Below are 26339 nucleotides of genomic sequence, written 5' to 3' on the forward strand. Positions count from 1 at the left end.
TCTGGTGTGACCAAGTCACTCGCGTACATGCCCACTTTAGATAGGAGTAGCAGAAAGCAGCGCGGGAGTTTTTGTCGGAACCTCCTCTTGCCCTCCCTCGAATAGACGAGACGACAGTTCTACCGCCGTTTGCGACGATGGCAGCTTGGATGCGGTTTGAGGACCTTGATGGCCACGCTAGTGTCAAAGAGTGGGTACGGGTGACCTGGTTGTTGCTGGTAAACTGGGACCAGGGCCGACGCTATTATAGAGCAGCTACAGCTGAACTCTAGAGGGTCGACGAGACCCGGGTCAAGAATTTACAAATAGATCCAATAGCAGTACTGTTATTTTTTTTCACGCATGATCTCGCGCCATGCTGGCAGGGCAAAGCAGGGTCTAATCGCCAAACCCACGCTTGCGACGACGAGGAGTTGCGACTAGAAAAAGCGCTCATAGAACTGAGCCCACCGTTGATTAGCGGCGAGAGGCTAAATGAACCACGTACGTATGTGGGTGCGAAGCTTTGTCGAATCCTTGCATCGAGGTGCATCAATTATCTTCGCCTTCGCCGCTTTTTTTGTTCGGCGCTCTGCTGGGTTTTCGTTTGTTTGATGCAAGCTTGACCCACAAGGCCATCAAGGTGTCGGTCGCCGTCTTCCTCGAGTCATCCCACCATTCATCCAAGGCTGTTGTTGTGGTATTTTTTCTTTTGCTGCGGGGCTTGGGCCACACATGGTTTTGCCATTATTGAGCAAATCGGCTGTGATATCAAGCTGTAGTGGCATATAGTTCCACAGATCACCGCTGCTTATTGTTCTTTTTTCGGGACTCGGCTCCGAGCGTTCATCTGGGAGGAAATGTTGACGAAAGTCATTTCCTCTGCCCTGCCCAAATAGAGGTCGGCCCTGCCGAGAGCATAAATGATCATTGCTGTTTTCGTCTCTTCCCCCTTGAGGAATGGATTCTTCCGTCTGTCAAAAGTGACAATACATCGATTTTGGACGTATTAAACCATTTGACACTGCCAACCCCTGCACCCGACCCAGACCACTTGCCGGGTACCGAGAGTAGGTCGACGCCCCTTTCCCACGCATTTTCGCCCACCAAAGGATAAGAAGCGGTTGCTTCATGATGAGTACTGTATTGCCAGGCCTAAACTGCGAAATGACTGCTCGGGCTTGCTTAGGTTCACGCTGGTGCCCAAGCTAAAGATGAGGGACTTGAGACGGCCTTCCCACAGCAACCCGACTTTGGAGTGTTGATCCATTCGCGCCTTGAGTACACCAGAGAACTCCTCTTCCCGTTTATTTGGAAGAGGAGGCTCGGTCTCGTCGTCTTCGTCCAGTCTCCATTCCATCTTGGCCTGAAAACTCCTCTCCCTCTTCTTCTCAGCTGGCCCCATATCAACAGGCACAATCTGAGCTTCCTCTTCTTCCAGGCGCCGGTCAATCAGCCCGGCCATCCGGCCTTTGCCCCAAAGCTCCATGCCGATAGTCCAGTCGCTCTCGTAGCTATACACGTTAAAGTCAAACCTGGTGGCTAGGGAACAGCTCTGGCGCGCCATGACAGCAAAGCTGGAGCTGATGTTGCCCATCAGTGGGGCAAGAGTAAACGTCGCCGTCAGAGGCGTACCGCTGTGTGCCGGTAGTGTTGCGAACCGGACACCCAGAGATGCGCCGGCCGATTTGTTGAGCACACCGTAGTAGAGCTCTCCGCCCGCACTGAAACGTCCGTATATGCGCTCACGTTCGTCGCATCCATTTGCCCCACCGTTTTCGTCGCCACCAACGGCCCGAGGCGATGATGTCGTGGGGGTCGTGTCGCCACCAAAATTGTATAAACCCCTAAAGCCAAGAAGGCCTCCGTCCGTAGATAGCAGTCCCGCGACGCCATACCGCGGCTTCGTGTACTGCACGCTTCCCAGTATGGTTCCGCCGTTAGGCAGATCGGCCTGGCTTACGCCCTTGACTTGAAATCTCAGATTAGGCGAGGCGCGCTTCACCACTTGTGCCTCCAGCATCGACTCTGGCAAGAACATGCGTCCAAACACGAGCCATGGTTGCTTTACGAATTCTTGAAGACGTTCCCCTGGAGTAGGTGTTGGGGCTGGAGGCACCGCGCCATGGCTAGGCTGGAACGGCGGCAGATCCTGGACCTGTCTGTAAGAACGCAGCAAGGCCGTGAGCGGTATCGACTCGGAGCTGGATACGACATTTTTCAACGGCACGGAAGAAAACAGGTAGCATATTGAGCCGTCGAATCGGCCACCGGCACCGAGATGATAGGACGTCGAAAAGTTCGGTGTCGCGAGGGATGAGAAGGAAAGCTTTAAGCCCGTGGGGAGGCGGAATTGCATGAGCTCTACAGCCACAAATGCACATTCAAGGTCAGCAAAGTGTCAACAGAGGTCCATGCGTGGGACATGCGTATTCGGGGGGTCGTACGGTCGGCAGTCCGGTTGAGGCTCTCATAGCTGTTATCCTGGTACCAGCCAGTGGTGTGGTCAAAGGACTCGAGCACGTAGTCCTCGAACTGACGCATTGTCGGGCCAGCACCTCCTCGAATGTCGATTGCCAGGAAATTTCTAGTCTAGCTAAGAGGTAGCAATCGCGCGAGCAAGGCGCATCGCTGTAAGGCAGCTGTTGCTCACAATGAAAGAGCTTTGATTTGATACAGAACGAGCTTGAATCAGTGTCAACAGCCCTCGAGCTCGGATGGCGCTAAACGCGGTGCGGAGCTGATGTGGGGCAGGCAAGAGTTGGGTCGCGGTAACAGTACCACGTACGTACCAAATTTCAATTCAACACGAGGAACTGAGATTGCTGACAATCAAAAAGTAAAAATACACGCTTTTGTCAACACTGATGATGCGAGCGGGATCTGGCCAGTGGAAGGCTTTTGGCTCATATTGGCCAATTGATTGGGACATCTCATAATTGCTCTATCCCCGCATATTCGAATTCCATGTCACGATACGGTCCTCCATAGCACGCAAACAGAACCGGTAGAACCAGTCCAGCCCAGCTGTGTCCTTGCTCATCTCGGCCAATATTTTGGCGTCTAATTCAAGGTGTTCAGGGCAACGGCGATGCATCTTAAACTCCGGCAAACTGATTTGCAGCGGGTCGAGATGAACGTGCGGACTGCCTTGTTGCTCCTCGCGCTCGACAAGAAGTCTACACGCATTTGGCCGGCCTGCTTCGCACGTGCTATCAGTTCGCGGCTTGGCAAGATATGTTGTCTCGTCTTGGTTGATCAAGGCGGCGTTCGAGCTCACGGCTTACAGGACTATTCTAGAAATAGAACTAGAACCTAGACGTCGACTAGAAAAACTCTTGGCATGGTCTAATATCGGGTTGGGCCGGTTACCAAATGCTAGGAATCATGAAAGGCAGTGCATCATGACTGCGGCGTTTTTTACCGAACCAGCCCAAAAAAAGAATCAAAAGCATGATAACATGGACATCGCCAAGCATCCATGATCCTCCCAATCGACAGAGGCGTTGGGCAATGGATTGGTCACGCGGTAAGTCAGCGGGCTGTTGGTTTTCATGGTGGGGTTGCCTCTCAAGAGGAAGTGGTTCGACCAAGCGCCCAACTTGGATTGGCGCTGCCTTTTGATGGCCTCATATGATGTGACCCCGACCTCGACAACACCCCACCACCAGGCCACCACCGGGAAAAACCTCCCAAGTCAGGCTTTGAGGGTCGGGATGATTCGAAAAGATCTTGAAGTTGATGATAAACAGAAGTAGGTAAATAATGAGATAAAAAGAGCAATGTTATTCCAGCAGAATTTCCTTTTCGTTTGGGTTGCAAATCCATCATCCAAACCAGAAAAGAATCAGATCTTTCCTCTTCAACCCAATTGAAACAACCTAATTTCCTAATTAGGACGCACATACAAGACTTACACGAGCAACCTGTTCCAAACTATTTTTATAATTACCAACACCGCCAGACATATAAGACAAAAACTGATACAACAATCATGAGCCCAACAATGCCCATTCGTCGCCCGGCCGTTACAGCCGCCTCGCATATCCGACCCGCCATGCATGTGCCCATTGCCGCTAGGTAGGTACCTATCTAGCAGTCTCTTTCCCGCTGTCAGCAATTACTCCCAATGAGCGCTAGGCTTTATGGTTTTCTAGCGCCTGGTTGTTCTTGAGCTAACCTTTTCTTTAGAGTCGTCCCTCCACTCATCGTCGCTGGATGTGGTATGTCTCTCTGAAGCCTTTCTTTTTCAGGTTCTGGCAAACAAGCAAAACAATGGCGTTTTTTTTTATCCGTATACATTACATGGATGTTACATGCTACTAACCAACGGTTCTTCCAACCCGCAAACAGTCGCCACAGTCGTCACCTATGTCGCTCGGCAGTTGACCCAGGAGCGCGGTGCCATGGACAAGATCTTTGCGCAAAAGAACGACGAGAAATACGAGGCTGCTCGCTCAAAGGTCTTTGCCGACTTTGAGCCAAGAAGCAGTCTCTACAACATCTTGGGATGGTAGATGGAGACTTATGAGCTCTTTTCTCTTTCTCTTTCTTCATCAAATTCATCTTGTATATATTTCACCCGCTTTGAAGTTTATAGAGCGGCGCAAGAGGATAGCATGGGATGGCCGGTTGTTATTTATTGGGATTTTGCACAATATACTCACTCACTACACAACCTTGGGTAATGTCTGCCATGGGTTAGCCAATGGAGTCAACCAAACAAAACAGTTTGTACTATTTTGTCCTGGCAACCTCGATTATTAATATTTCAGCTCTGCAGGGACTCGACCGCATGGGGATATACATCCCATTCATTTTCAGCTCTCAACGCCTCGTGTTCGTCTGAATGTCCGGGTGGCCCAGCTATGAGTAGAGACAAGACGAAGCAGTCCGAGTGTCGCGGAGCAAATCATCCGAACCTAAAAGTAGTTAAAATAAATCAACCCTTTTTTCCAAACGACACCAAAGACACTTTAAGAGGTTGCGAAACCCCTTTTTGGGGCTAATTAGTAAATATGCGTTCAGATTTAGGGTCAAAGAATTATCTTGCTCATGTGGGATTTTTTTCCAACTCCGAGTCCCTTACAGGGCAGTGCATGGGTTGAAGATGATTGATTTGCCAAAAATATCAAGGCGCTGGCGCCATGTCAGATTTCCTTCAACGGTTTTTGCTTTCCCTCTCCGCATATCCCCACAAACGGTCCGGGAGTCCGTTGTGGTTCGGCCATCCGAGCCAGGCAGCATTGCTTGTTCAGAATGTAAAAGCAATTTCCGGATTGTTGGGAATAGGGACGAGAAAAAATGAATTTAAGGGTCTTAACTCCCACAGTCTCGTTCCTGCATTTGTTCCGGTCTCTTCGTCAAGATATACGACATCATCTAGCAACCGCAGTGCTGTGATACCCACACCAAAGAGCTTCCTTCAGTCTAGTATAGTTCACTTCAACTTGTAAAAGCCGCCAACATGGGTTCGCAAGTTCAAAAGAGCGATGAGATAACCTTCTCAGGTGAGCATAATATCCCCCTCCAAAAAGAAAATAGCGGTGAAGCCACCAACGACAGTACCGCTGACCCTAATTCCCCTCCAGACTACCTGGGCCTCATGACTTGCGTCTATGAGTGGGCAGACAGCTACGACTCCAAGGACTGGGATAGGCTGCGAAAGGTCATTGCGCCTACTCTGCGCGTATGTTCCGCCCTGCCATGTTTATTTTTACTTTCCCACACCAAATCCAGACTTTAACAGCGACGACCAAAAAAAAAAAAAAAAACAGATTGACTACCGCTCCTTCCTCGACAAGCTCTGGGAGGCAATGCCGGCCGAGGAGTTCGTCGGCATGGTCTCGAGCAAGCAGGTGCTGGGCGACCCCACCCTCCGCACGCAGCACTTCATCGGCGGCACGCGCTGGGAGAAGGTGTCCGAGGACGAGGTCATCGGCTACCACCAGCTGCGCGTCCCGCACCAGAGGTACAAGGACACCACCATGAAGGAGGTCACCATGAAGGGCCACGCCCACTCGGCAAACCTTCACTGGTACAAGAAGATCGACGGCGTCTGGAAGTTCGCCGGCCTCAAGCCCGACATCCGCTGGGGCGAGTTCGACTTTGACAGGATCTTTGAGGACGGACGGGAGACCTTTGGCGACAAATAAATGCATGCATCATGCGTGCCGGTTATGGGGAGTGTTACATGGGACCATGGGGGGCGGGGGGACGTTGGAGGTATCAAAAGAGCCAGAGTTTTGTCTGGGTAAATAAATGTCCTGGGAAGGCTAGGTAAGGCTTGCACCGGGAGGACGATCTGGTATTCTTGTAGATGCTTTCACTTTTTGGACCATTGATAACAACCTGTTTCTATTTTTTTTGGCCGTCTTCCTCGACATGTGAAGGTGAAGATGGATGGCTCCTGATCAAGCTATCAACCTCTTTAAGGGCTAAATCGTCAAAGATGCGACGAAACGTGCTGTAGAAGCAAGTAGCTGATGTCTCGGACGGGCCACCCCGCAGAATTCCACTAAGATAGCCCCCCGATGATCGATCACTCCTTGGCGCTTAAATTAGGTAGTGACGAGCTGGCCAGGGGCCTACCTTACCTCCACAGATTCGATCTAAAAGTTTCAAGTGGCAGTTTCTCCGACAGAAGGGAACAAATAGAAAAGAAGTAAAAATCCAAGGCTTCGCAAGATATATTCCGACATTGACAAAGCAAAACTCAACAAAACAATGCAAACGTGTCCCATGGTACCGTAATATCCGCATTAATAGGAGAGTTATTAGCAAGTATAAACAAAGAACTAGTTCTAGACCAACGAAAACAACCGTAACGAGCAAGGGGTATCCACCATCTCCATAGAACATGGTCATTAATCGATCAAAACAACACCGCATTTGCCAACCGGGCAATCGAGTCCCAGATGGACGCTGTTAGTCAGGAGCAGTCAAACTGCAAGATCAGAAACCGTCATCGTTGGCCGCAGATAAATCCCACCGCTTGGCAACCAGCTTGCGCACTTTCCTGGGACTGCCACCGGCAGTGCTCTGGACCGTGGCTCGACTCGAGTTGGAGGTTGAGCTTGCACGGCCAACCTCGCTGACTCTCAGCTGTTCCATCTTGCTATGTAGACTGTCTCCGGTTTGGTGTGGCGCTGCCATATCCTCGGTGGCCAGATCATCGCGCTCGGCCAGGGGCTTGCGTTTGGTCGGACTCCGGCCTAGAAGCTCACGCTTAAGCACTTGAACCTCACGGCGCAGACGGGTGTTCTCTTCTTCGAGATTCTCGATGAGGACATTTTCCTTGTTGTCGCCATCGTTCTCATCGCCGTCCGTTGCAAGCACCTGGACATTGGCAGCACGCTCATAGACCTCGATTTTGCGATCCCAGTGCTCCTCGCCTCGTTCCTTCTCCAGTTCCATAGAGGCTTTCCACCTCGCGAGCTCCACGGCAAGCCGCTGCTCAAACTCGGCTGCACAGTCTTCGCGAATCTCCTGCTCAAGGTCTATTAGACGGTCCTCCACCGACAACAGCTGATCCTCTGCCTCAACACGCCTTGCCCGTTCTGTCTCGCATGACTGTCGCATGTACTCAAGTTCTTCCGATAGCCTCGCGATCTCCAGCGCTGCAGCCTCCATAGTGGCCCGATCGTCCGAGGACGAGTTACTGGCAGGCGAAAATGTTCTTTGAATGTTGGGGCTGTTGTCGTTGTACTGAGGTACTGAGTTCGAGGAGCCAGCCACACTGCCTGGGGGGAAGAACGGCCTGTGATGCACAGCAGGAGACGATGATATGGGCGATGATGACAGAAGCATCGTGTTGTTGGCTTCCCTATGGTTGTTCGGGTGAATCGTCTTTGCCGCCGCTGCTAGGATTGTCTGGGTGATGGAAGGTATCCGTGGTGCCATCACCTCACAAGCCAGGGCGCTGTATCGGAGAATTTGTGACGTGGAGCTAAATTCACCATGAGGGTCGGCGTTGACAATCAAGACGCCCTTCTGGGGAGCACGTCGTGCCGAGTATGACTTGCTGAATCCATTCGAAGCAAAGTTGTTGGAGAATAGAATCTCGGTCAGTTTGCAGTGGCGGAATGAGAGGTTTGTTGGCTATGGCGTCAAGTACGATCAGCATCCTGCTCCTGCGTCTGAGTGCAAGAAAAGAGACATACCTTTGCTGAGTTACCAGCAGTCGCCTGAAGCTGTAAGCATTGACCGAAGTACATCAAGCTTTCGTTAATCTTGCCGGCCTCTGCCAACGTCACTCCCGTAGTCTTGGCCTCGCGAGCACGTTCGCTTCCTGCCAGGTCGACAATGGTGAATGTGCTGCCAGCCCAAGGAGCCTCGGTACTGTGGCCTTGTCTCCTGCTCTTCCTGCGCTTTTTGACCTCGACACAGAAAAAGCCGTGGCTTCGGGAAGAAGTACGGTTGCTGTTTGTTCCTGCAACACTTCTCTCTTGAAGTCCAGCTTCCAAGACCATAAGAGCCTGTTGCAGATTAGTGCAGAGGATCTTCTTCAGTCCGGCCACCACCTTGCGGTCGGGGGACAGTTCGGTCGCCTTGAAAAGCAGAGCACGGCGACGGTACTCTTTTGTGGCCGCAGACCTGATGGGAGGTGTAAGCAAGTCGTGAATCGCATTGTTGTAAACTTCGTACATCGACACGAGAACAGCGTATTCGGCAGAAGGATCGCAAGGGACGCTGATGGCACCGACATCAGGGATCGTCGGGTATGATGATGGCCGGTTGAGCAGTCGACGGGGCGTCAGGGGCGGAGCTGCAGATTCACCCTTCAAAGGCGAGAGGCTAGATTTAGTAACCATGTTTTTCTTCACAGTGGACATGGTGGCAGACATGAAATGTTGGTTTGGGGGCTTGTCCCTTCCCGTACTGGCCGCTGGACCACATAACCCCCCAGACTTCTTGGTAGGGGTGGAAGGTGCCGGGGATGGCATAGCAATGTAGTCTCCTCTCCGAAGAATCCGAACACTTTTCGGGCTTTCGGGGAAGGCTCCTGGAGGAGCCACTCCATGTAGAGGGTAAGGCTGGTTTAGGTAGTATGTTAGGGTCTCCTACAATCATGGGAGTTGGTGCTCTTGAGTTCGAGCGCGATGGGCCATGCGGATCGGCAAAGACAGACTCGAGGAATGCAGATGCAGAGAGAATGGTTGCCTCTGACGCATCGTAAGCTGCGACTGAGGTCTCGAGCGGTGGGTAAGCGCCAGGACTGGCGATGTTTTGGCCGATAGAGCGAAAGAGCACTTCAAGAGACAGCTGGGTCATGCCTCGCTGCGTCTTGGAGCCTAGAAGCGTGTGTGTCTGATGTAGTGATATGTTAGCCTATTGTCAAGACACCCAGGCAACCATTTTCCCGACATGGTCGCCAGTAATACGTCTGTTGACCGTACCTTTCCCGCGCCGGTGACACCCAATGTTGCCAAAAGTGCATCTGTACCATCCCCCCCATTAGGTCCCAACACGCCCTCAATAAGTGGAATTACTCCAGTGCCCTGGAAAACATCAAGTTGAGATGCATCCTCCTCTAGTACCTGCGTGAAGCAATACTTTTCCGTCGCATGCTTTCGCGCGTTACTGGGCGGTGTCAACGTGACGTGAGTAGGCGTAGAAGATGTCGAATCCGAACTCTGCGGTTCAACTGTGAGAAAGCGCTCACTAGGCGCGACCCCGGCAGGAGGAGGTCGGAGTCGCAGGAAAACCTTAAAGAGGTTGTCCTTTGTAGCGGACGGAGTCTCCATCACGACGTGGAGGAGTCGTTAAAATCTGTCTGTTGATGGAGCGCGACGTGATGATCGTTGTACACCGACAAGTTTGAAGCAGTATTGTCATTCAGTTGCGTCGATAGTGTCGACGTGACCAAATTGATTGTGGATGTGTAGCCACCAGGTTGTGATGCGTCCCCATCGGTGACATGCAGGTTGCCTGTCTCTTTGTGACCGCTCAAGCTTGTGTTTACTTTGGTCAATTATTTGGCAGAGTGCCCAAGCTGTGGTCGCCCAGCAACCATTTTCGCCTTGCGGAAAAAGTACAAGGCAACCAGGTGGTCGGTCCAATTTTGTGTTGGTGGGGGCAGATCGAGAAAGTGGATCGGCAAGCGCTAGGTACGTACTATCTTGGCTAGACCCTTGGAGAAACAAAATTCAGATGACGTGCCGACGCCAATGGTCTCTATTCAGTGCGAGTACGGAATATACTACGTAGTAGGTAAGGTACCTACATAGCATCCATGTGCCTGACAGGTAAAACATGTTTAGTTCGCAGTTTAGGCGACTGTGACACTTGTGCGTTCGTCAAAATACATAACTTGTGCTTGTGAAAGGCAAGCTTGAGCTTGTGTCTGTGAGAGACGACTCTACCGTAGTAATCTTCTAGAACCAGATGAGACCCACCACTGCACATGCTGACACTTCAACCAAAAGCCATGCAACCACTTCTGTATTGTACACGTACTTTGAGCCAAGTTTTGCACCCTGAAAGTCTAAATTTGAATAAGTTAGCTCACAATGGGTAGGTTAAAAAATCTCGCAAATTGCTCATACACACCTCTGAGTCATTCATTCGAAATTGCAGATGGCAGCTGCGGTGGCAACTACTATGGTACAGAGTCAAAAATTATGTCAACGGAGGGATTTCGTTGAGCATCCACCTCTCGATGTGGTTCCTTGGGTCCAAATTGTGTAGCTGGAGCTATGCCAACGAATCACAGGCACAATCCTTATAGTAGGGAGATAGGTGGTAAGCATTCGCTCATGAACAGAGTTTCGCAGCTGATGCTCCCGATACTATAAAAAAAAAAGAGACCCCTATTCATGCTCACGAGGGACATTCCAAGGTTGATGGTTGCAAAAGACGTTGGTGATTTACCTAGGCATCAAGGCGACAGCCCAGCTGCGACAGGCTCCGAGTGGCAGAGAAGCGGTGCTCGAGCTGCTATTGTGGGGCCATGACAAGGGGAAACGTAGGAATGCTTGGAAAACCAAACCCGCATTTAGAATGGGGCTAAGAGGGAAAAAAAGAAGCACTACTTTTGGCGGACGGATGATTCAGGCCCAAGCCCCTTGAATCTTGCAGCATCAATGAGCAACAATGCTTCATAGAATGCGTCAAGGGTCTGCAGCCGAGACGGAAAACTAGCTAAAAGAAGAGAATTGTGCGCGCTGTCTACTTAGTTTACTTGGTTTCCAGACCATCTTGGACTCGGCTATACTCTGTATGTTTTTGACAAGCAATGGTGAACTCTGTCTGACTGATGAGTCGCTACGAGGTGTGAATGGCTTGTGCCGTACACCCTTTTGGAAGTATTGTATGCAGGTGAATCATAATTAGTGACTTGCTCGGACGATTATGGCACCTAGATAGTTCGCCCTTCTTTGCAAAGGAGTTCCAGCTAGGCACCTATTAACCTACCACTGCTGAAAGTAGTACACTGTAGTCGGGAATTAGTTACAGTAACAAGGTACCCGACCAAGCCGACACATGCGCAGCCATCCTGGCGGGGCTGGTACCTACGTGGTAAACTGGAAACGACATCGACATGAGGGGATCTCCATAGCATCTTGCACATCTTGGACAAAAAGGCGGTCAGACCGTCGCTTGCTGGCATAGTGAAGAAACGTGACGATGCGACCCCGAAAAAAGGAAGGTATCCACAGAATTCAGGCCAATGGCGAATATTTTGATGTGCGTATCATCCCGCTCATATGGCTCATTGGCAGCCCACTGTGGGGAGGCTCGCCCGCAAAAGGTTGATGCATGTCCAAAGTATTTTTTGCTCAGCTAAAACTGGAGTTCGGCGACGCCAATGGAGGCTTTGGCAACTCCTCCGAGGTGGGCCCCGCCGCATGCAAGCCGGGGCCTACCCCACCGTGGCCCGGGTCTCGCTCGAGCAGAAAAAAAGTTCAACCCCCTCCTCCCGTTCGTGTTCTTGAGTTTCTTCTTCCGCAGCAAACCAAACACCCTCAAACCCAAAGACAACGAAGTCGCAATTATACACTAGAGACCCCGTAACACCTACAGAAACATTGTCGAGAATTCAAGATGCCTTCGGCCGTCGCTGAGCTGTGAACCCCCACTGCGGGACGTGCCCGATTTCTCCAGGCATGTTCCGCAGTCCAGCAGCCTCAACGAGTAGTTCAACTCTGCCAATTCCTCTCGACAAAGTTACCCACGGCTTTCGTGTCCTTGGGCCCTTGACTTCCACTAGAAACAGGGGAATAGTCGAGACAAGCCAGCAACAAGATTTCCCGCGCGTGGAAGCCTCCTGCTGTGAAAAAACAAACAAATCTAGAAAACCTGACTTGAAATCCGTGAGATTGGATCACTCGCGCCCAACGACCTTGTATCACATTACCACCACGACCAGGTTCACCAACCGAGATCCTCATACTCGGCAAAGAATTGACCATATTCGGTCTTCTGCATCGCTAGCAGAGACCTAAACGCAAACATCATCTGAATTCTGCAGCCTGTGGTCCCTGATCCCAGAAGCCTGTAGCTTCAGCCCTTCACCGCCATTTGTGGCTTGACGAGAAATCACCCCGACATTTACCCTTACATATTGACCCCTGCACATACCCCATCATGGCGAGCAGGACCATAATACGGCTTAAGCTTCCTCAGAAGAAGACTCAGGTCAAGCCACCGGTCAAGCGACGCCGGCTCTCAGACACCTCATCAAGTTCACTTGATCTATCCGACGACGGAGGCTACTCCGCCGTCGAGGATGTTAGTGATGACGAGGATGACGACGAGGAGGATGTCTACGCGGCCGAGGCAGAGCACATAATAAACCGTGTGACGCACCCAAAGCACACACCTGGCTCTTCTCGGCCACCACTTGAAGATAGCGAGGAGGAGGATGAAGATGAAGAAGATGAGGCCGATGACGAAAACGAAGAAGAGGAGGAGGATGAAGAGGACGACCAGGAAGACGACCTCCCAGAGTGGAATGGCATCGTATCAGACCCTGAAGAACATATCGTTGAGCAGCAGCCCGTAGAGCGGCATGTCCGCTTCACGGGTGTTCCCGACTCGGATTCGGATGACACGTTGTCAGATGTCTCGGACTACAACAAAGAGTTCTTCCCCGACATTTTTGTCGAGCAGGCATCGCTTGACCCTGCTTTTCGCCGACAAGTTGAGCAGGATCCCGACGACACGTCTAGTGTCGGATCTTTCTGGGATTTTGAAGACGCAAACGATCACATGTTTGCCCCCCAAGGCCCTATGGTTACAGAAGATGCCACCGGAAGTCAGCTTGCAAGTGCGGCCTCCACGCCGGCCCGGAATATCGAGGAGCTAGATGATAGCTCGGAGTCTCTGGACGGCTATGAGAGTGAGTTTTTGTGAAGACTGGCTAGACGGTGTCGACCTTTGCTAATAGAATTCTTCAAACCTTCAGCGGATGGCGAAACCACGGAGGAGGACATACCTACAGAGCCCCTCATCCGCAAGAAGCAAATCCGCCGCATCGAGTCCGCTGACGGGTCGTCTGATTCAGACACTGCAAGCCCGGCCAAATCTGCCAAGGCCGCCAAAACCTCTATTCAGCGATTTCGCAGCAAAGCTGGCAAACCCCGTGTTGGACATTTCGATTTGGACAACAATGACAGCAAGCCCGTGGGCGTCATGGATCCTGTTACTCGCAAGATGATCATCTTCACCCCATCCAAGACACGGCGTTTGGAGTTGTCTCAAGACTCTCTCAACTGGCAAGATTCTGAGATTTCCAACATGATAGGCATGCAGCAGTCTCCAATCCTCAGCAACTCGGGAAGTATGATGTTCGGTGCCATGTTCTCCAACAACGCAATGGGAGACTTTATGAACAATTTGCCCGTCGGGCCGGAGGAGGCATTCTATCCTCTAAACTCGGATGCTATGTCTTACTCGGATGGCTCCAGCGGATCCGAGAACATGGACTTTGTTGGTGATGAGGGCGAAAAAGACCTGAAATTGGATGATTTCCTCATCTTTGATTCTAATGACACCGGGGATGAGGCAGAGACGGCCAACCCTTCAGAAGATGAGAATGATGGCGGCGCAACGCCTACCCCGGGGCGTCGTCATTCTGTCGCCGCTAGCTCGGTCAGCGATGCCACAGTCAACGGCAACGGCGACATCCACCCGCTGCTGGCCCATTTCGATCGAAACTCGGAAAAGGTCGGGGCTTTCCGTCGCGATCAAGTCAACAAGCAGCTCATCCTGAGCGATATGGCAACTGAAGAGTCGCTACTCTTCTCGAATGGGTATTCGAACCCAATCAGGGGCGTCAGAAGTGACAGTCTGAATAACATTACAGCCCCCTTGACACCTGTGCGGCGACGCAAGTCATCAGTCAGTGCATACCAGCACATGATCAGCAGTCCTCTCGATAGCGTTGCCCAGAAACGCAAGGCGTCCTCCAACCTCAACGAGGCGCACAAGAGGCAACGAAGCATCTCAGACGTCCGGTCACTGCAGATATGATCGCATTTGACATTGGACCGGCAGAGTATGCCAACTGAACAGACGTACAAGGACGGCATGATTCGCCGACCTTGAAACAAGGGTCGGAGCGGTCATCCCTGGCCTTGGCCTAATTTTCTCAACTTTGTCCTTTATTGCAAAAATCTTGAAATATTCCTTTTCCTTATGTTCGAAACAAAAATCATATTTGAGTACTTCGATGCTGGTCTGATTCGTTCGCATGTGTTTTCTTTGTACTTGCTTTTTTATCGTCAAGTTTGACCACAAAGGTTGGCAGGCGTTCCTCGCTAGAGAAAAGTCACCATTTAATGGTTTGGGATACAACGCTTTTTCTGGAGTGCAAAAAGGATACCCCATGGCTATACATAGAAGGCGAAAGATCTTGAGCTCGGCGCATGCTCTGCCTCTGTATCTTGTTCGCCAAGGTGGTTTTGGTGCAACTAGGCGTTCTAATGAGAAAAGTCATCAGTATAGTTTACTAATTTCGTTTGCCTGCTCATCTTGGTGCATATGATTCGAACGTTTTGAAGATCAGGCTCTTTATGTTTCTTATGCCATTCCAGACTTGGAAGATGAAGATCCATCCAGGAATCAACTGGATGATCTCGCGTCATTACATCTGTGGCGCAACAGTAGTAATTATATCACCTTTTTCTTTTACTTGCGCTGGCTGCCTGCCAGCTTCAAAATCCTGTGTTCGGACTCGGTAGATCCCGTGCTTGTCGTGCTGAGTTTGTTACATCAGCAGTAGGACTGATTTTTCAGCAAAGTTGATAATGACATGAATCCAAGCGCCTCGAGTGGTGTTGATATTACCGCCTGTATTTCGAGAGTTCTGCACCTTTTGTGGCCGTACAAGGGCCGGCTAAAAATAAGCATTTGCAAACTGTGGATCGGACGGATCAAAGCTGAGGCGGTGCCAGGGTGTGTATACTGTTCCTACAGTAGGATTGAGGGGGATTTCAAACTGTGTTAGGCACGGCATTTCCACAAAAACTTGCGCTTGCGGACGTTTCGGTAACTTTGAAAGATTTTCTGACTTTCTCTTGTCATCAACACTTCAATCATCACGCGAGCACTCCTATACGCTGTAATCTTGACGAACAGTGTAGTGCGTCGGTTGTTTTTTTTAGGGGACGTCACTTTTTGTCTGCGACGTTGGTTCACCATCCCCGATTAGGGAACACACAGGGCCCGCTTGTGCTCCTCACACCCACACCAGACCAGCTGCGTGTCGTCATCGATCATTGTCAAGCCTCGGGCGGTTCACTAAGCGGCGCGCCGTGCAAGGGTCCATTTCGGCCACATTCGTCGATTTTCTGTTATCGCATTGGCAAACAGCAAGCCGCAACCCGTAGAATACATCACCATCCCTAGACCAGCCAGGTCTACTTTTCTTTGAATCTGGACCGCTTTTTTCTTTCTTTGTTTTGTTCTCTTCTATAACTCAAGATGACTTGGGAATTAAGCCGCCGACGAATCATTCGTACGGTTAACTCTAAATACATTTTCGACAGGGTGGTAAGTGTCAGGAACATGATCCGTCTAACGTCCTAATGTCTTTGCCCGGTACAAACGTTGATTTCAGCTGCCCCTTACACATGGACTCCTATGTCAAGGGGTACTTGATGCTGATGTCACTTACCCACCTGCTCCCGCCCACAATGTCTTCTCTTGTTGTGGACTTTTGCAACACACGTTCAAAGCTAACCATCGCGAACCACGATATTGCAGCCACTCCTCCACTTTCTAATCTTCCTCGTCGAGATGGCTTTCGTCGCCCGACTCACTTCGCGCTTCAATGCGTACTACGAGGAGCGGCCTAGTGCGTCACATATTCTACTTCAGTACCCCGTACCGACAACCTTCAACATTACTGACTAGAAAACCTTTGTCAAAGTCCTCACGATGATGGTCACCAATGCGGTCCTGGGAGGCATAGCAGATACCGTCGCACAAACCATAACCGCCGTCAAGCAGCGAGCCGCGCGAAAGGGCCCCTTCCACCCGAACCCCAAGGATGACCCCATCGCTATCGAGATCCAGGAACTCGACCGCAAAAACCCTCTCAGCGATCGCGACCTTATCCCGGACTCCCGCATCCTCCCACCTCCGTTTGACTTTGAGCGATTGACGCGCTTCATGGCCTACGGCTTCTGCATGGCCCCGGTGCAGTTCAAGTGGTTCAAGTTCTTGGAGAAGACCTTCCCGATCACAAAAACGGCTGCTTTTGGCCCGGCGATGAAGAGGGTGGCGATGGACCAGCTGGTGTTTGCGCCGTTTGGTATTGCCGCTTTCTTCACTGTCATGACGATTGCCGAGGGTGGTGGTAGGCGCGCCGTGCAGAATAAGCTGAGGGACATGTATGTGCCGACGCTCAAGGCCAACTTTGCGATTTGGCCCGCGGTCCAGGTCATCAACTTCCGCTTGATGCCAGTTCAGTTCCAGCTGGTGAGTCAATATTCGCTCTACGTAGCTCGTCGCAGGTGATAGTCTTGCTAACTTCATGTGTGTGCCCTAGCCGTTTGTGTCAACCATCGGTATTGCCTGGACTGCCTACTTGTCCCTCAGCAACGCCGCCGAGGAGGCCCAGCCTACACCGCATGCCTACCCCGACTCACCCAACCTGCGCCTCTCCTAATGCGCCACGACCACGAATGTTCTTCTATCATGGGCGCTGCAGCCTCAGAATAATAAGAGCTGTTGCTTGGACGCACTGGCTGAAATTCTTACAACCGCTATAAACATCCAATAACGTGCCAGTAAATTGTTTGGCAGCCTCTTGGCGAATTCTAGTGGTGCTTTGTGACCACATCAAGGCATTTTACGGTACATGCGAGCATATTGGGGGTTCCTTTCGGCGTTCTTGGCTTGGATCGCAGGAGGATGCGGTGCATTCTTCTGGCTGACTATGGACTTGCTCTCCTATTTCTTTGAGCGCAAACGAGACCAATGGCAATTGTTCTACATTAGAAATTTTCTTTACCTTTCCTTTTCTTTTTTCCTCTTTCTTCACTCGACTGTACATAGCTCATGTCACTTGTCGTCGCTGTGTGTACTTTTAAGCCATTCGCTAAGATACAATTCGATTGCGTACCTTGTTAAGCCTAGATATGCATACCTACCTAGGTACCTGCCTACTTGGACTAGCTTCCATGCCTTCACAGACTGTACCCCTGAACCGGCCCATTCGAGGCCTATGTTAGTGTCAAAAGGTGCAGATATTTTGCCTGCGATGAAGCACAACATATTGTAGCCAATGTAGATCCGAATGCAGGGCACGTCTCAGTTGCACTGCCACTTTTGTTGCAAACAAAATCACCCTACCAGTAATAATGGCAGTTCATTTTACGTCATAATCGCTCTGACAACGTTGAGCCCCACTACGATTGAACCCCTCCCCAACGGCAGGTGCGTCAATTTGGAGCTTCAGAAGAAAGAGAGAGCTATCAATGGCGGGGCTATGAATAGATGTTCGACGCGTTTACTGGGCCTCCCGATAACTTTTGTCACCTCACTCACATCCATCCCCAACATACACCGGAGAACCTGTTCAAGTCCTAGAATCAATCTCATTTCAATTCCGAGTTTTCAGGTTTCACAAAACAAAAATAGCTGTCGACAATCCGCCATGTCTCTCTCTAACAAGCTCTCCATCACGGACGTTGATGTCAAGGGGAAGCGGGTGCTCATCCGTGTAAGTTTTGACGGTACCAGGACATGCAAAACCAATATAGCTTACCAGATTCATCCAAGCTTCTGCTTGTCCTCCATTATTAAGAAGTGATTAAACTGACATTGAGACATACCCCACCAAAAAGGTCGACTTCAACGTTCCTCTTGACGATAACAAGAACATCACCAACAACCAGCGTATTGCCGGCGCTGTGCCAACAATCAAGCATGCCCTCGACAATGGCGCCAAGACAGTTATCCTGATGTCGCACCTCGGTCGGCCAAATGGATCGCCCAACCCCAAGTACTCGCTCAAGCCTGTCGTGTCCGAGCTTGAGAAGCTTTTGGGCGGCAAAAAGGTCACCTTCGCTCCTGACTGTGTCGGCCCTGAGGTCGAGGAAATCGTCAACAAGGCCGGCGAGGGCGACGTCGTACTATTGGAGAACCTGCGCTTCCACATCGAGGAGGAGGGCAGCGCCAAGGACAAGGAGGGCAACAAGACCAAGGCTGACAAGGCCAAGGTCGAGGAGTTCCGCAAGGGCCTCACCAAGTTGGGAGACATTTACATCAGTAAGCCGACAAGAATTGATATCCCGCATACAGTATAATTGATCACCAGGCTAACTTGTGCCTGCGCAGACGATGCTTTCGGCACTGCTCACCGTGCTCACTCTTCCATGGTTGGCGTCGACCTACCCCAGAAGGCCGCTGGTTTCCTGATGAAGAAGGAGCTTGACTACTTCGCACAGGCCCTCGAGTCGCCCAAGCGCCCCTTCTTGGCCATTCTTGGTGGTGCCAAGGTTTCGGACAAAATCCAGCTGATCGACAACCTGCTTGACAAGGTCAACACGCTCATCGTTTGCGGTGGCATGGCCTTTACCTTCAAGAAGGTTCTCGACAACATGGCCATTGGAAACTCGCTCTTTGACGAGGCAGGATCCAAGACCGTCCCTGAGCTCATGAAGAAGGCGCAGGAGAAGGGCGTCAAGGTCGTCCTGCCGGTCGACTTCATCACTGCTGACAAGTTCGCCGCGGACGCCAAGACTGGGTCTGCCACGGACAAGGAGGGCATCCCTGAGGGCTGGATGGGCTTGGACTGCGGCGAGAAGAGTGTCGAGCTGTTCCAGAGCGCCATCGACGAGTCGCAGACCGTCCTGTGGAACGGCCCCGCCGGTGTCTTTGAGTTTGACGCTTTCGCCAAGGGCACCAAGGCCACTCTTGACGCTGCCGTCAGCGGCTGCGGCAAGGGCAAGATTGTTATCATCGGAGGTGGTGACACAGCTACCGTTGCGGCCAAGTACGGAGTTGAGGACAAGCTGAGCCACGTCTCGACCGGCGGTGGTGCCAGCTTGGAGCTCCTCGAGGGCAAGGAACTGCCTGGTGTCACCGCGCTCAGCAGCAAGTAAGTGGTCAATGAGGAATTTTGGACTTGAAAGAATAAAAAGGTGGTGGCCTATGGGTGGCCTGTAATTACTGCAAGTACAAGGATTCCCTGACAATTTGATGAACAAAGAACAATGTCCAGTAGAACCTCCTATCTATGAGCAGCAATACCATCATTTTGAAGTAAATAATAGTACATATCAGAATGAGGGCTGTCAAAGAGCCACGGGGGGTCTATCCGAGGCATCCATGACATATACACTCACGTCACCCCGGTTTGATATGGCTTGATACAGGGTCATTGACGATGAAATTCTGACGGCGTCTATTACGATGTTATTTGGGTGGCGGTTTCTTCCCGCTCGACAACTGTGTCTATCCTTTTCTCGTAGCCATGGTGGTTTGTGGCTGCGCCCCGTGCGATGCCGTGTGCCCAGGGGAACCCGTGATACTCATCAACCCGTTGCTCATCTCCTCTTTGAAGCCTCGACTTTCTTCAGCTCTTCTCTGTGATGATCCATAGTCGTTAGTAGTTGAACAGGCGACGTTACTCAAGGGTTATAAACGGGATTTTAGTGCAAGTGCCATGTGCGCGCCTTGGCTTGAACGGACGTACTTGAGCTGCTGGGAGAAGTCGTCGCTTGTGTCATCGTCGTCCCATGACTCCTCCCACAAGTGCTTCTGGGCGGCGTCGTTGCTCGCGCCGGCCTCGGTCTCCTCCATCGCCCAGTCTATCGGTTTTTTTTAAAGCGTCAGTGCCTGTGCGGTCACATGTACGAAAACGGATGATTCCCCGGTTTTGCGGTGGGAACGGGTGAGATATCAAGACAACGCCGTTTGCCGTTCCGCCATCCATCCAGTCGTTCATAACGTACCGTCCACCGGAAAGTCCTCAAACTCGTCGTCCTCCTCGAGCGCGGCTGATTTTTGCTGGGTCTCAAGCTTGGATGTCTGGTCGGCTGGCTTGTCCTCCTTCTTCTGAGGGGCAGTTTGTGTTGACGACGCCATGGTTGGTTTGTGGGTTTCCTTGTGAATTATCGACTTTTTTTCGGTAAAAGTGACGCGTAAACTCTCAGGTATCACCGTCGTCTTGAAGGATTCGTTGCAGCGTGATGTGGTGGTGGGGTGGTTTGATGGATGGCGGAGTGAATCTCTTGGGTCGCGGTTGGGGAACGTCTACGTCGTCAGACATTGCTAAGTCGTCCAGCTCCCTGCCGCCTTGTCCTATTGCTTGGTCCAGGCTAGCTTCGGTAAGCTGTTGGTAGCGGGCGGCCAGGGTTAGGGGTCCAGGTAAATGCCCATTCATGCACGCACAGTGTCAGTGAGTGTCAAGGCGAGCGAGTATTGTTACTTTTGGGGGTGGCTCTTGTTGGCGCTTCAAGGCGCTTCATACCCCTTGGTTACGTTGAACTTAATTCAAACATCTTCCATGAACAAACTGATGCAACGACGACCGGAGCAAGACACCATTCCAGCAGCCGCCAGCATTTACTCCTGCGTCTTGAGCGGCTCTCGTGTCTTGTTTCCATGCCCACTTAGATCTGATGCCGACTCGCTAATGACACATTCGCGCCGTGCTAATCTCACTGGTGCCCACCGTTTTATGTTCCCTTTGGGCGCTTTCGCGTTTTGGCTAGTTAGCAACCCCCCGGAATAACCAAAGTGCAAATCATGGAGGCCAAAAAGTCTGTCCGGTCTTGGAGACCCCGCGGGACGGATTGGCAACCCAAAGACGGCCGAATAGTCGAGGTGGCTTACTTCCGTTTATTTAGCCTCCGTTCCACATAAGTACTTGCAGTTGGAAGTGAATTGCTAGCAATGGCTGGCGCGTGAGTGGCTTGATGTTGGAGCGATAAAGGCCTCATTTATTTCATGATCATTCCCCCCTTTCAACCAACCCACCCTCATCTCCTTTGTCGGTTTTCACTTTTTTCCTCTCTCCATATTCTTTGCCTCAATTGAGATTTTCTCAAGTCTTTTGACAAAAACTGATCTGCAAAGCTTTCGGCGGGGTTACGTGCTCCAGGACACAATCTCGACGTCACCATCAATCCCCCCCAAAATTCAGACTTGTCTCGACCAGGTCAAGTTCGACCGATCAAAGTCGTAATCGCAGGCCTCTCTCTGGCTGACTAACAGGCGAATCCTTGCACATCGTATCCGTCATCGTCAACAGCAGGGTCTCTCTGGTGTCTCTCCAGGACCCTGAAACACATCCGTGGAAACCGGTCATTTTCGCAAACATATTTGCACCGTAACAAGATTATAGCAGCATACATTCTTGTCAAACCCGCAGATAAGCAATTTGGGGTAACTTTTTGACACGTCTTCCCGTACGAACAGTAACAGAATTCTTTGTTTACATTATTCACTCTTGTCTCTTTTTTAACCTCAAAACCGGTCAGCCCTGGCTCGCCTGCCCCTCTTTATAACTTAGCTTGCGTGCATATCTCTTACGTAGCTTTGGCTGCATGCATCTGCAAGCACCTTGGTTCATTGGGACTGGGCACGCGACAATCTCAATTACCACTTTGACTTGAGGTCAACACTTTTGCAGATTTGCGAAACATTAGGGGTTACTTGGTAATACTTGACATACAAAAAAAGGATCTTTTTTGTTGGCACATTCACAATGTCGCTGCGGTCATGGTTCCGTGGCTCCGGCACGACGACACCAAAGTCGTCGGCCGGACCATCGAGAGCCACAACACCGCCTTCCGGAGTTCAAGGGACCGTCATGACTGCTGAGCAGCAGGAACTTGCGGATTTGAGCGATGCGATGCAGGCTATGGCTCATATTATGAATGATGATCCGGAGAGTGCAGAGGCTCATCTGCGACAGCGCAAAGATCCCAGCTCATTCCACCTGTTGGGTCTGGGTGTCTCTATATTCATGCGCTCGATCCTCGGATTCGAAAAGGACGTCATGGCCGAGGCCTCGAAATGTATCGCTGACTGCGAGACGCGGTCGTGGAACGATAAGGTCAAGGGCGAGAGGCGAGAACCTGCGACAGACGGCAGGCTGTTCCCTAACGGGTCCGAGTTTGCTATCGTGTACGCCCAGGCGCTGCTCATGAACGCTGTGGTTAGCGTTCTCCATGAGAGTCTTACGGATGCGCTAAAGGCATTCTATAAGCTGCGAAAGGCCATGGCCGTTATGAGCAGCATATCAGCGGCAGAAGAAAAGATTATGAAAGAACAAGGCGCATCTAGCGCTAGAGGTAACCCTTTTGAGCAGGCATCAACAGCTTCCGGCAGTGGGAATCTGGCAGCAGAAGACGAAGACAGCGACCTTGAATTCGTAGATGCCGACGAGAAGGTGTCACCTGAAGCCCCGATACATGTCACCTATGATGGTCACACGAGCACAAAAGACTCTACAAGTCAGCCAGCGACTGACGCGGCGACTTTGGAGGGGAAGTTACAAGCACTTGAAATACCAGATGACTCGGATACCAAGTCTCATCTCAGCAAATCCGCAGTCGAGTCTCAGGTACCGTCATTGTCAGCATCGCGAGCACCCTCGCCGGGGCCGCCTCCTCAGCTCACCGATGCAGCTTCCGACGGTAGCCTTTTCACTCACCCGATAGACATCTTTATTCATTCCGCAATCAACATGTGCTATGGAAGTCTCATGCTAGTTCTCTCCATGGTGCCACCCGCTTTTTCACGGCTGCTGGGTATCATCGGCTTCCGCGGTGACAGAGACAAGGGTCTTCACATGCTATGGCAAAGCGCCGCTCATCCCAACATGAACGGCGCTGTTGCTGGGCTTTTGCTTCTGGGATACTACCACGGCCTGCTGGCATTCGCCGATGTCCTCCCTAGCGAGCGCGATGTGGCGGAGCTTGCAGAACCGGACGAGATAGTAGGCTACCCGCGCGGGCGGTGTATCGAGCTGCTCCGCGTGATGCGCGAGCGGTATCCTGCTTCCGGCCTATGGCGAATGGAACAGGCTCGTGTTCTCATTGGTGAGAAAAAGCTCAAGGAGGGAATCGAGATGCTTGAGAAGTGTGGCGACGCCAAGATGAGGCAGGTCACGGCTTTGAGCACGTTCGAACTGGCCGTTAGCTCAATATGCTATCTGGACTGGCCGCGCATGCACAGCTCCTTTGTGCGCATGGTCGAGCTCAACGACTGGAGCCATGCTCTTTACTATTTTATTGCCGGCTGCGCCCACCTTGAGATGTACAGGGATGCCGTGCATGAGCTTGGTGGTCTATCCGAGCTTTCGGAGGATGGGAGCGAATCGGAGAAGGAGGTCAAGGCAGGCGACGTCAAGGTTACAGCGACAAAGGACAGGTTGGACGTGGAGGACATTAGAAAGAAGGAGTTGATTTCCAACGCCCGGAAGTACAAGAAGAGCGCCGAGACTTTGTTCCGAAAAGCACCCACCACGGCCGGCCGCAAGCGGTTCATGGCTCGACAAATGCCTTTTGAGGTCTTTGTGATGCGTAAAGTGGCCAAGTGGGAGGAGCGCGCCACGGCACTCAAACTCGATCTTGCAGATGCCATAGGTCCCAGCCCAGCAGCAGAGATGATATATCTCTGGAACGGTGGAAAGCGCATGAACCTGGAGCTCATCGAGAAGGCGATGACCATCTTGGAATGGGACAGGTGCACTTCAAGTGCGACGGTCGCCAAGGTTAAGGAGGAACACGATGAGGTTGCAATCCACGGTGTTGGGCAGGCCGCGCTCCTCCGGCATGCTGGCCGGGGCGATGAGGCCAAGGGGATATTGCTGGATATTTCGGCCTATGATCGGTAAGTGATGTTGCTGAGATTGTCTTGCGACTATGCGTTTTTTGTTCGGTTATTATATTGACATACTGACCCCACCACGCGTTTCAATAGTGCTACATGCAAAGGCGGAAACAAGGATGACTACATCCTCGCATCGGCCACCTACGAGCTGGCAATGCTGGCCTGGGACGACGTCTGCCGTCCCGAGCGATGGCCGACGGACGCTGACGAGGTGGAAGAGTTCCGTCGCAAGAAGACGGAAGAATGTTACACTCTGCTCGAGACGGTGGCCAAGTGGGAAACATATGTTCTCGATGCACGGTTTGGCATGCGTGTGCAAACTGGACTGGACACAGTCAGGTGGCTGAGCAAAAAGAAGGGGTGGACGTTGTAGTGACTGGGTTGTGAGAAGCAGGAGAATGGACACACTGATTACATAGCATTGCGCATATACGAGCGTGTGAGGTTCAGTTCTGTTTTTTTTTTTTTTTCTCTCTTCTTTTTTTCGCTGCAATCTCATTTTCCGGGCTTGGTTTGGGCTTACACTGCGTTGCATTGGGGGTAGACTGGCTGGGAATATTACGTTTTTTCATCTACTAGGGCTTTACACCGATGGAGGAAAATACACTAACTCCAGCTTATTCTGGTCTGTTTATCGATTAATTCGCCGGTTTTTCAACATTGAGCTCAACCGCCCTCAAGGCATTGAGAGCCCCCGAAGCCACCACTGCCGTATCCTGCTGACACAGCAGATATTTTGCCCCAAGGGTCCGCACCACCCAGCCCTGGATCTCGGGCTGGTCGTAGATGCCAGCCAGGGCCATGATCTTGCCGTGCTTTTTACACGCTGCGGCGATGGCTTCGAGCGCCGACCGGAATTCCGGGGTCGTAAACGCCCCCGGCGCGCCCAGGTCGATTGCCAGGTCGTTGGACCCGACTAGCAAGACGTCCACGCCCGGCACGGCGGCGATGGCGTCGACGTTGGCCACGGCCCGCTTGTCCTCGATCATGACCAGCACCGTCGAGCCCAACGTGTTGCCCTCGGCGATGACGGTTGCTTGCGGCACGGCCTCGAGGTTGAAGATGGGCAGCTGGCCCGTCATGGACCGCACGCCCTGCGGTGGGTATTTGGAGATTGATACTGCAGCTTTTGCGTCCTCTGGTGGGAGACCGGACGGCAAAGGGGAAAAGATTGGGGGTTTGCTGTTAGATGTCCCAACATCCCGATGGCAACTTGGCGTGTGGGGGGATGGTTTCGACATTTGAACAAAGAGCTGAAAGACAAAGGGGGGTGGGGTGGAGGGGCCCTCTCATGACTTACCGACGCTAGAGACATGGGGAAAGATGACGCCCATGGCGCCGCCGTCCAGCACCCTCTGCACGAAGCCGTTGCCGCACTGGTGGGGGACGCGGACGAACGGGGTCAGGCCGGCGTTGAGGCTGGCGTGGCTGAGGATGCTGGCGTCGGAGATGCTGAGGTTGGAGTGCTCCAGGTCGATGAACAGGCTGTCGTAGCCGGCGTTTTTGACGAGCGTGGCTATGGTCGGGTGGGCCATGGCTTTTACGCCAAAGGCCTGCTTTGGGGGAGTGGTTTATAGGGACATTGGTCAGTCAATGTTTTCTATCAAAGGGATGGGAGGTCTTGTGCTTGCCTTGCATAGCTGGCCTGCGGCCGCTTTCCGTATGAGGTTGTTTGCAAACATTCCCATTGCGGTTGCGTGCTGTGTGGTTGGAGAGGATAATAGGGGTAATTGGATTGGTCTCAAGACACTTGTAGTGACAATAGACGGAATCAGACGGTTTCAATGTCAGAGACAGAAGACTTTCTGCAGTGAAATAAAATGCACATGAGAATTTACGAGGAGAAAAATTGGTAAAAAGAATTAACTGCTTATATCTTATATTTACGAAAGATAGCAGTTGTTCCAGTCGCTTGGTTCGGATGTGGTTCCGTTTCGGAGCCCCATCTGCAGTGTAATCTAAGGTACCTCGGGACCCTAAATGCGCCTAATGGCTCCGAGCTCGGCAGAAGGATCCGCGACCCTGAGGTGGGCGGAAGCGGCCGACTTTCGGAGCTGGAATGA

At 51.7% G+C, this 26339-nt stretch overlaps 10 protein-coding genes across 10 annotated transcripts; 6 read left to right on the plus strand and 4 right to left on the minus strand.

Moving 5' to 3' along the window:
- Window positions 1-1108: 1108 nt before the first annotated feature.
- On the minus strand, window positions 1109-2523 carry MGG_05057 (mitochondrial distribution and morphology protein 10; the record flags this gene model as incomplete). Its single annotated transcript, XM_003712522.1, has 2 exons — window positions 1109-2343; window positions 2427-2523. The coding sequence occupies 2 exons, from the start codon at window positions 2521-2523 to the stop codon at window positions 1109-1111; spliced, it is 1332 nt and encodes a 443-aa protein (XP_003712570.1).
- Window positions 2524-3985: 1462 nt separating this feature from the next.
- Window positions 3986-4496, plus strand: MGG_05058 (uncharacterized protein; the record flags this gene model as incomplete). The annotated part of the gene is made up of 3 exons (XM_003712523.1): window positions 3986-4059; window positions 4171-4202; window positions 4333-4496. The coding sequence occupies 3 exons, from the start codon at window positions 3986-3988 to the stop codon at window positions 4494-4496; spliced, it is 270 nt and encodes an 89-aa protein (XP_003712571.1).
- A 950-nt stretch (window positions 4497-5446) lies between these two features.
- MGG_05059 (scytalone dehydratase) lies at window positions 5447-6134 on the plus strand (the record flags this gene model as incomplete). Its single annotated transcript, XM_003712524.1, has 3 exons — window positions 5447-5489; window positions 5571-5668; window positions 5757-6134. 3 exons carry the CDS (start codon window positions 5447-5449, stop codon window positions 6132-6134), a joined length of 519 nt encoding a protein of 172 aa, XP_003712572.1.
- Window positions 6135-6651: 517 nt separating this feature from the next.
- Window positions 6652-9967, minus strand: MGG_05060 (kinesin family protein). Its single transcript, XM_003712525.1, has 4 exons — window positions 9378-9967; window positions 9046-9288; window positions 8142-8759; window positions 6652-8079 (listed from the first exon to the last, which is right to left on the minus strand). Exons 1-4 carry the CDS (start codon window positions 9723-9725, stop codon window positions 6934-6936), a joined length of 2355 nt encoding a protein of 784 aa, XP_003712573.1. The 5' UTR covers window positions 9726-9967; the 3' UTR covers window positions 6652-6933.
- A 1953-nt stretch (window positions 9968-11920) lies between these two features.
- Window positions 11921-15102, plus strand: MGG_05061 (uncharacterized protein). Its single transcript, XM_003712526.1, has 2 exons — window positions 11921-13321; window positions 13388-15102. Exons 1-2 carry the CDS (start codon window positions 12568-12570, stop codon window positions 14452-14454), a joined length of 1821 nt encoding a protein of 606 aa, XP_003712574.1. The 5' UTR covers window positions 11921-12567; the 3' UTR covers window positions 14455-15102.
- Window positions 15103-15483: 381 nt separating this feature from the next.
- MGG_05062 (uncharacterized protein) lies at window positions 15484-17621 on the plus strand. Its single transcript, XM_003712527.1, has 4 exons — window positions 15484-15975; window positions 16189-16279; window positions 16355-16905; window positions 16976-17621. The coding sequence occupies exons 1-4, from the start codon at window positions 15907-15909 to the stop codon at window positions 17093-17095; spliced, it is 831 nt and encodes a 276-aa protein (XP_003712575.1). The 5' UTR covers window positions 15484-15906; the 3' UTR covers window positions 17096-17621.
- Window positions 17622-17776: 155 nt separating this feature from the next.
- MGG_05063 (phosphoglycerate kinase) lies at window positions 17777-19817 on the plus strand. The gene is made up of 3 exons (XM_003712528.1): window positions 17777-18151; window positions 18276-18699; window positions 18769-19817. The coding sequence occupies exons 1-3, from the start codon at window positions 17918-17920 to the stop codon at window positions 19533-19535; spliced, it is 1425 nt and encodes a 474-aa protein (XP_003712576.1). The 5' UTR covers window positions 17777-17917; the 3' UTR covers window positions 19536-19817.
- On the minus strand, window positions 19595-20747 carry MGG_05064 (uncharacterized protein). Its single transcript, XM_003712529.1, has 3 exons — window positions 20388-20747; window positions 20129-20243; window positions 19595-20019 (listed from the first exon to the last, which is right to left on the minus strand). Exons 1-3 carry the CDS (start codon window positions 20518-20520, stop codon window positions 19980-19982), a joined length of 288 nt encoding a protein of 95 aa, XP_003712577.1. The 5' UTR covers window positions 20521-20747; the 3' UTR covers window positions 19595-19979.
- A 325-nt stretch (window positions 20748-21072) lies between these two features.
- Window positions 21073-26122, plus strand: MGG_05065 (mitochondrial outer membrane protein IML2). The gene is made up of 2 exons (XM_003712530.1): window positions 21073-24276; window positions 24367-26122. Exons 1-2 carry the CDS (start codon window positions 22145-22147, stop codon window positions 24647-24649), a joined length of 2415 nt encoding a protein of 804 aa, XP_003712578.1. The 5' UTR covers window positions 21073-22144; the 3' UTR covers window positions 24650-26122.
- Window positions 24791-26197, minus strand: MGG_05066 (HpcH/HpaI aldolase). Its single transcript, XM_003712531.1, has 3 exons — window positions 25908-26197; window positions 25577-25829; window positions 24791-25414 (listed from the first exon to the last, which is right to left on the minus strand). The coding sequence occupies exons 1-3, from the start codon at window positions 25962-25964 to the stop codon at window positions 24915-24917; spliced, it is 810 nt and encodes a 269-aa protein (XP_003712579.1). The 5' UTR covers window positions 25965-26197; the 3' UTR covers window positions 24791-24914.
- Between the last annotated feature and the right edge of the window lie 142 nt (window positions 26198-26339).

This window comes from Pyricularia oryzae, chromosome 3, assembly GCF_000002495.2.
Source record: "Pyricularia oryzae 70-15 chromosome 3, whole genome shotgun sequence".
In the NCBI taxonomy this organism is placed as follows: domain Eukaryota; kingdom Fungi; phylum Ascomycota; class Sordariomycetes; order Magnaporthales; family Pyriculariaceae; genus Pyricularia; species Pyricularia oryzae.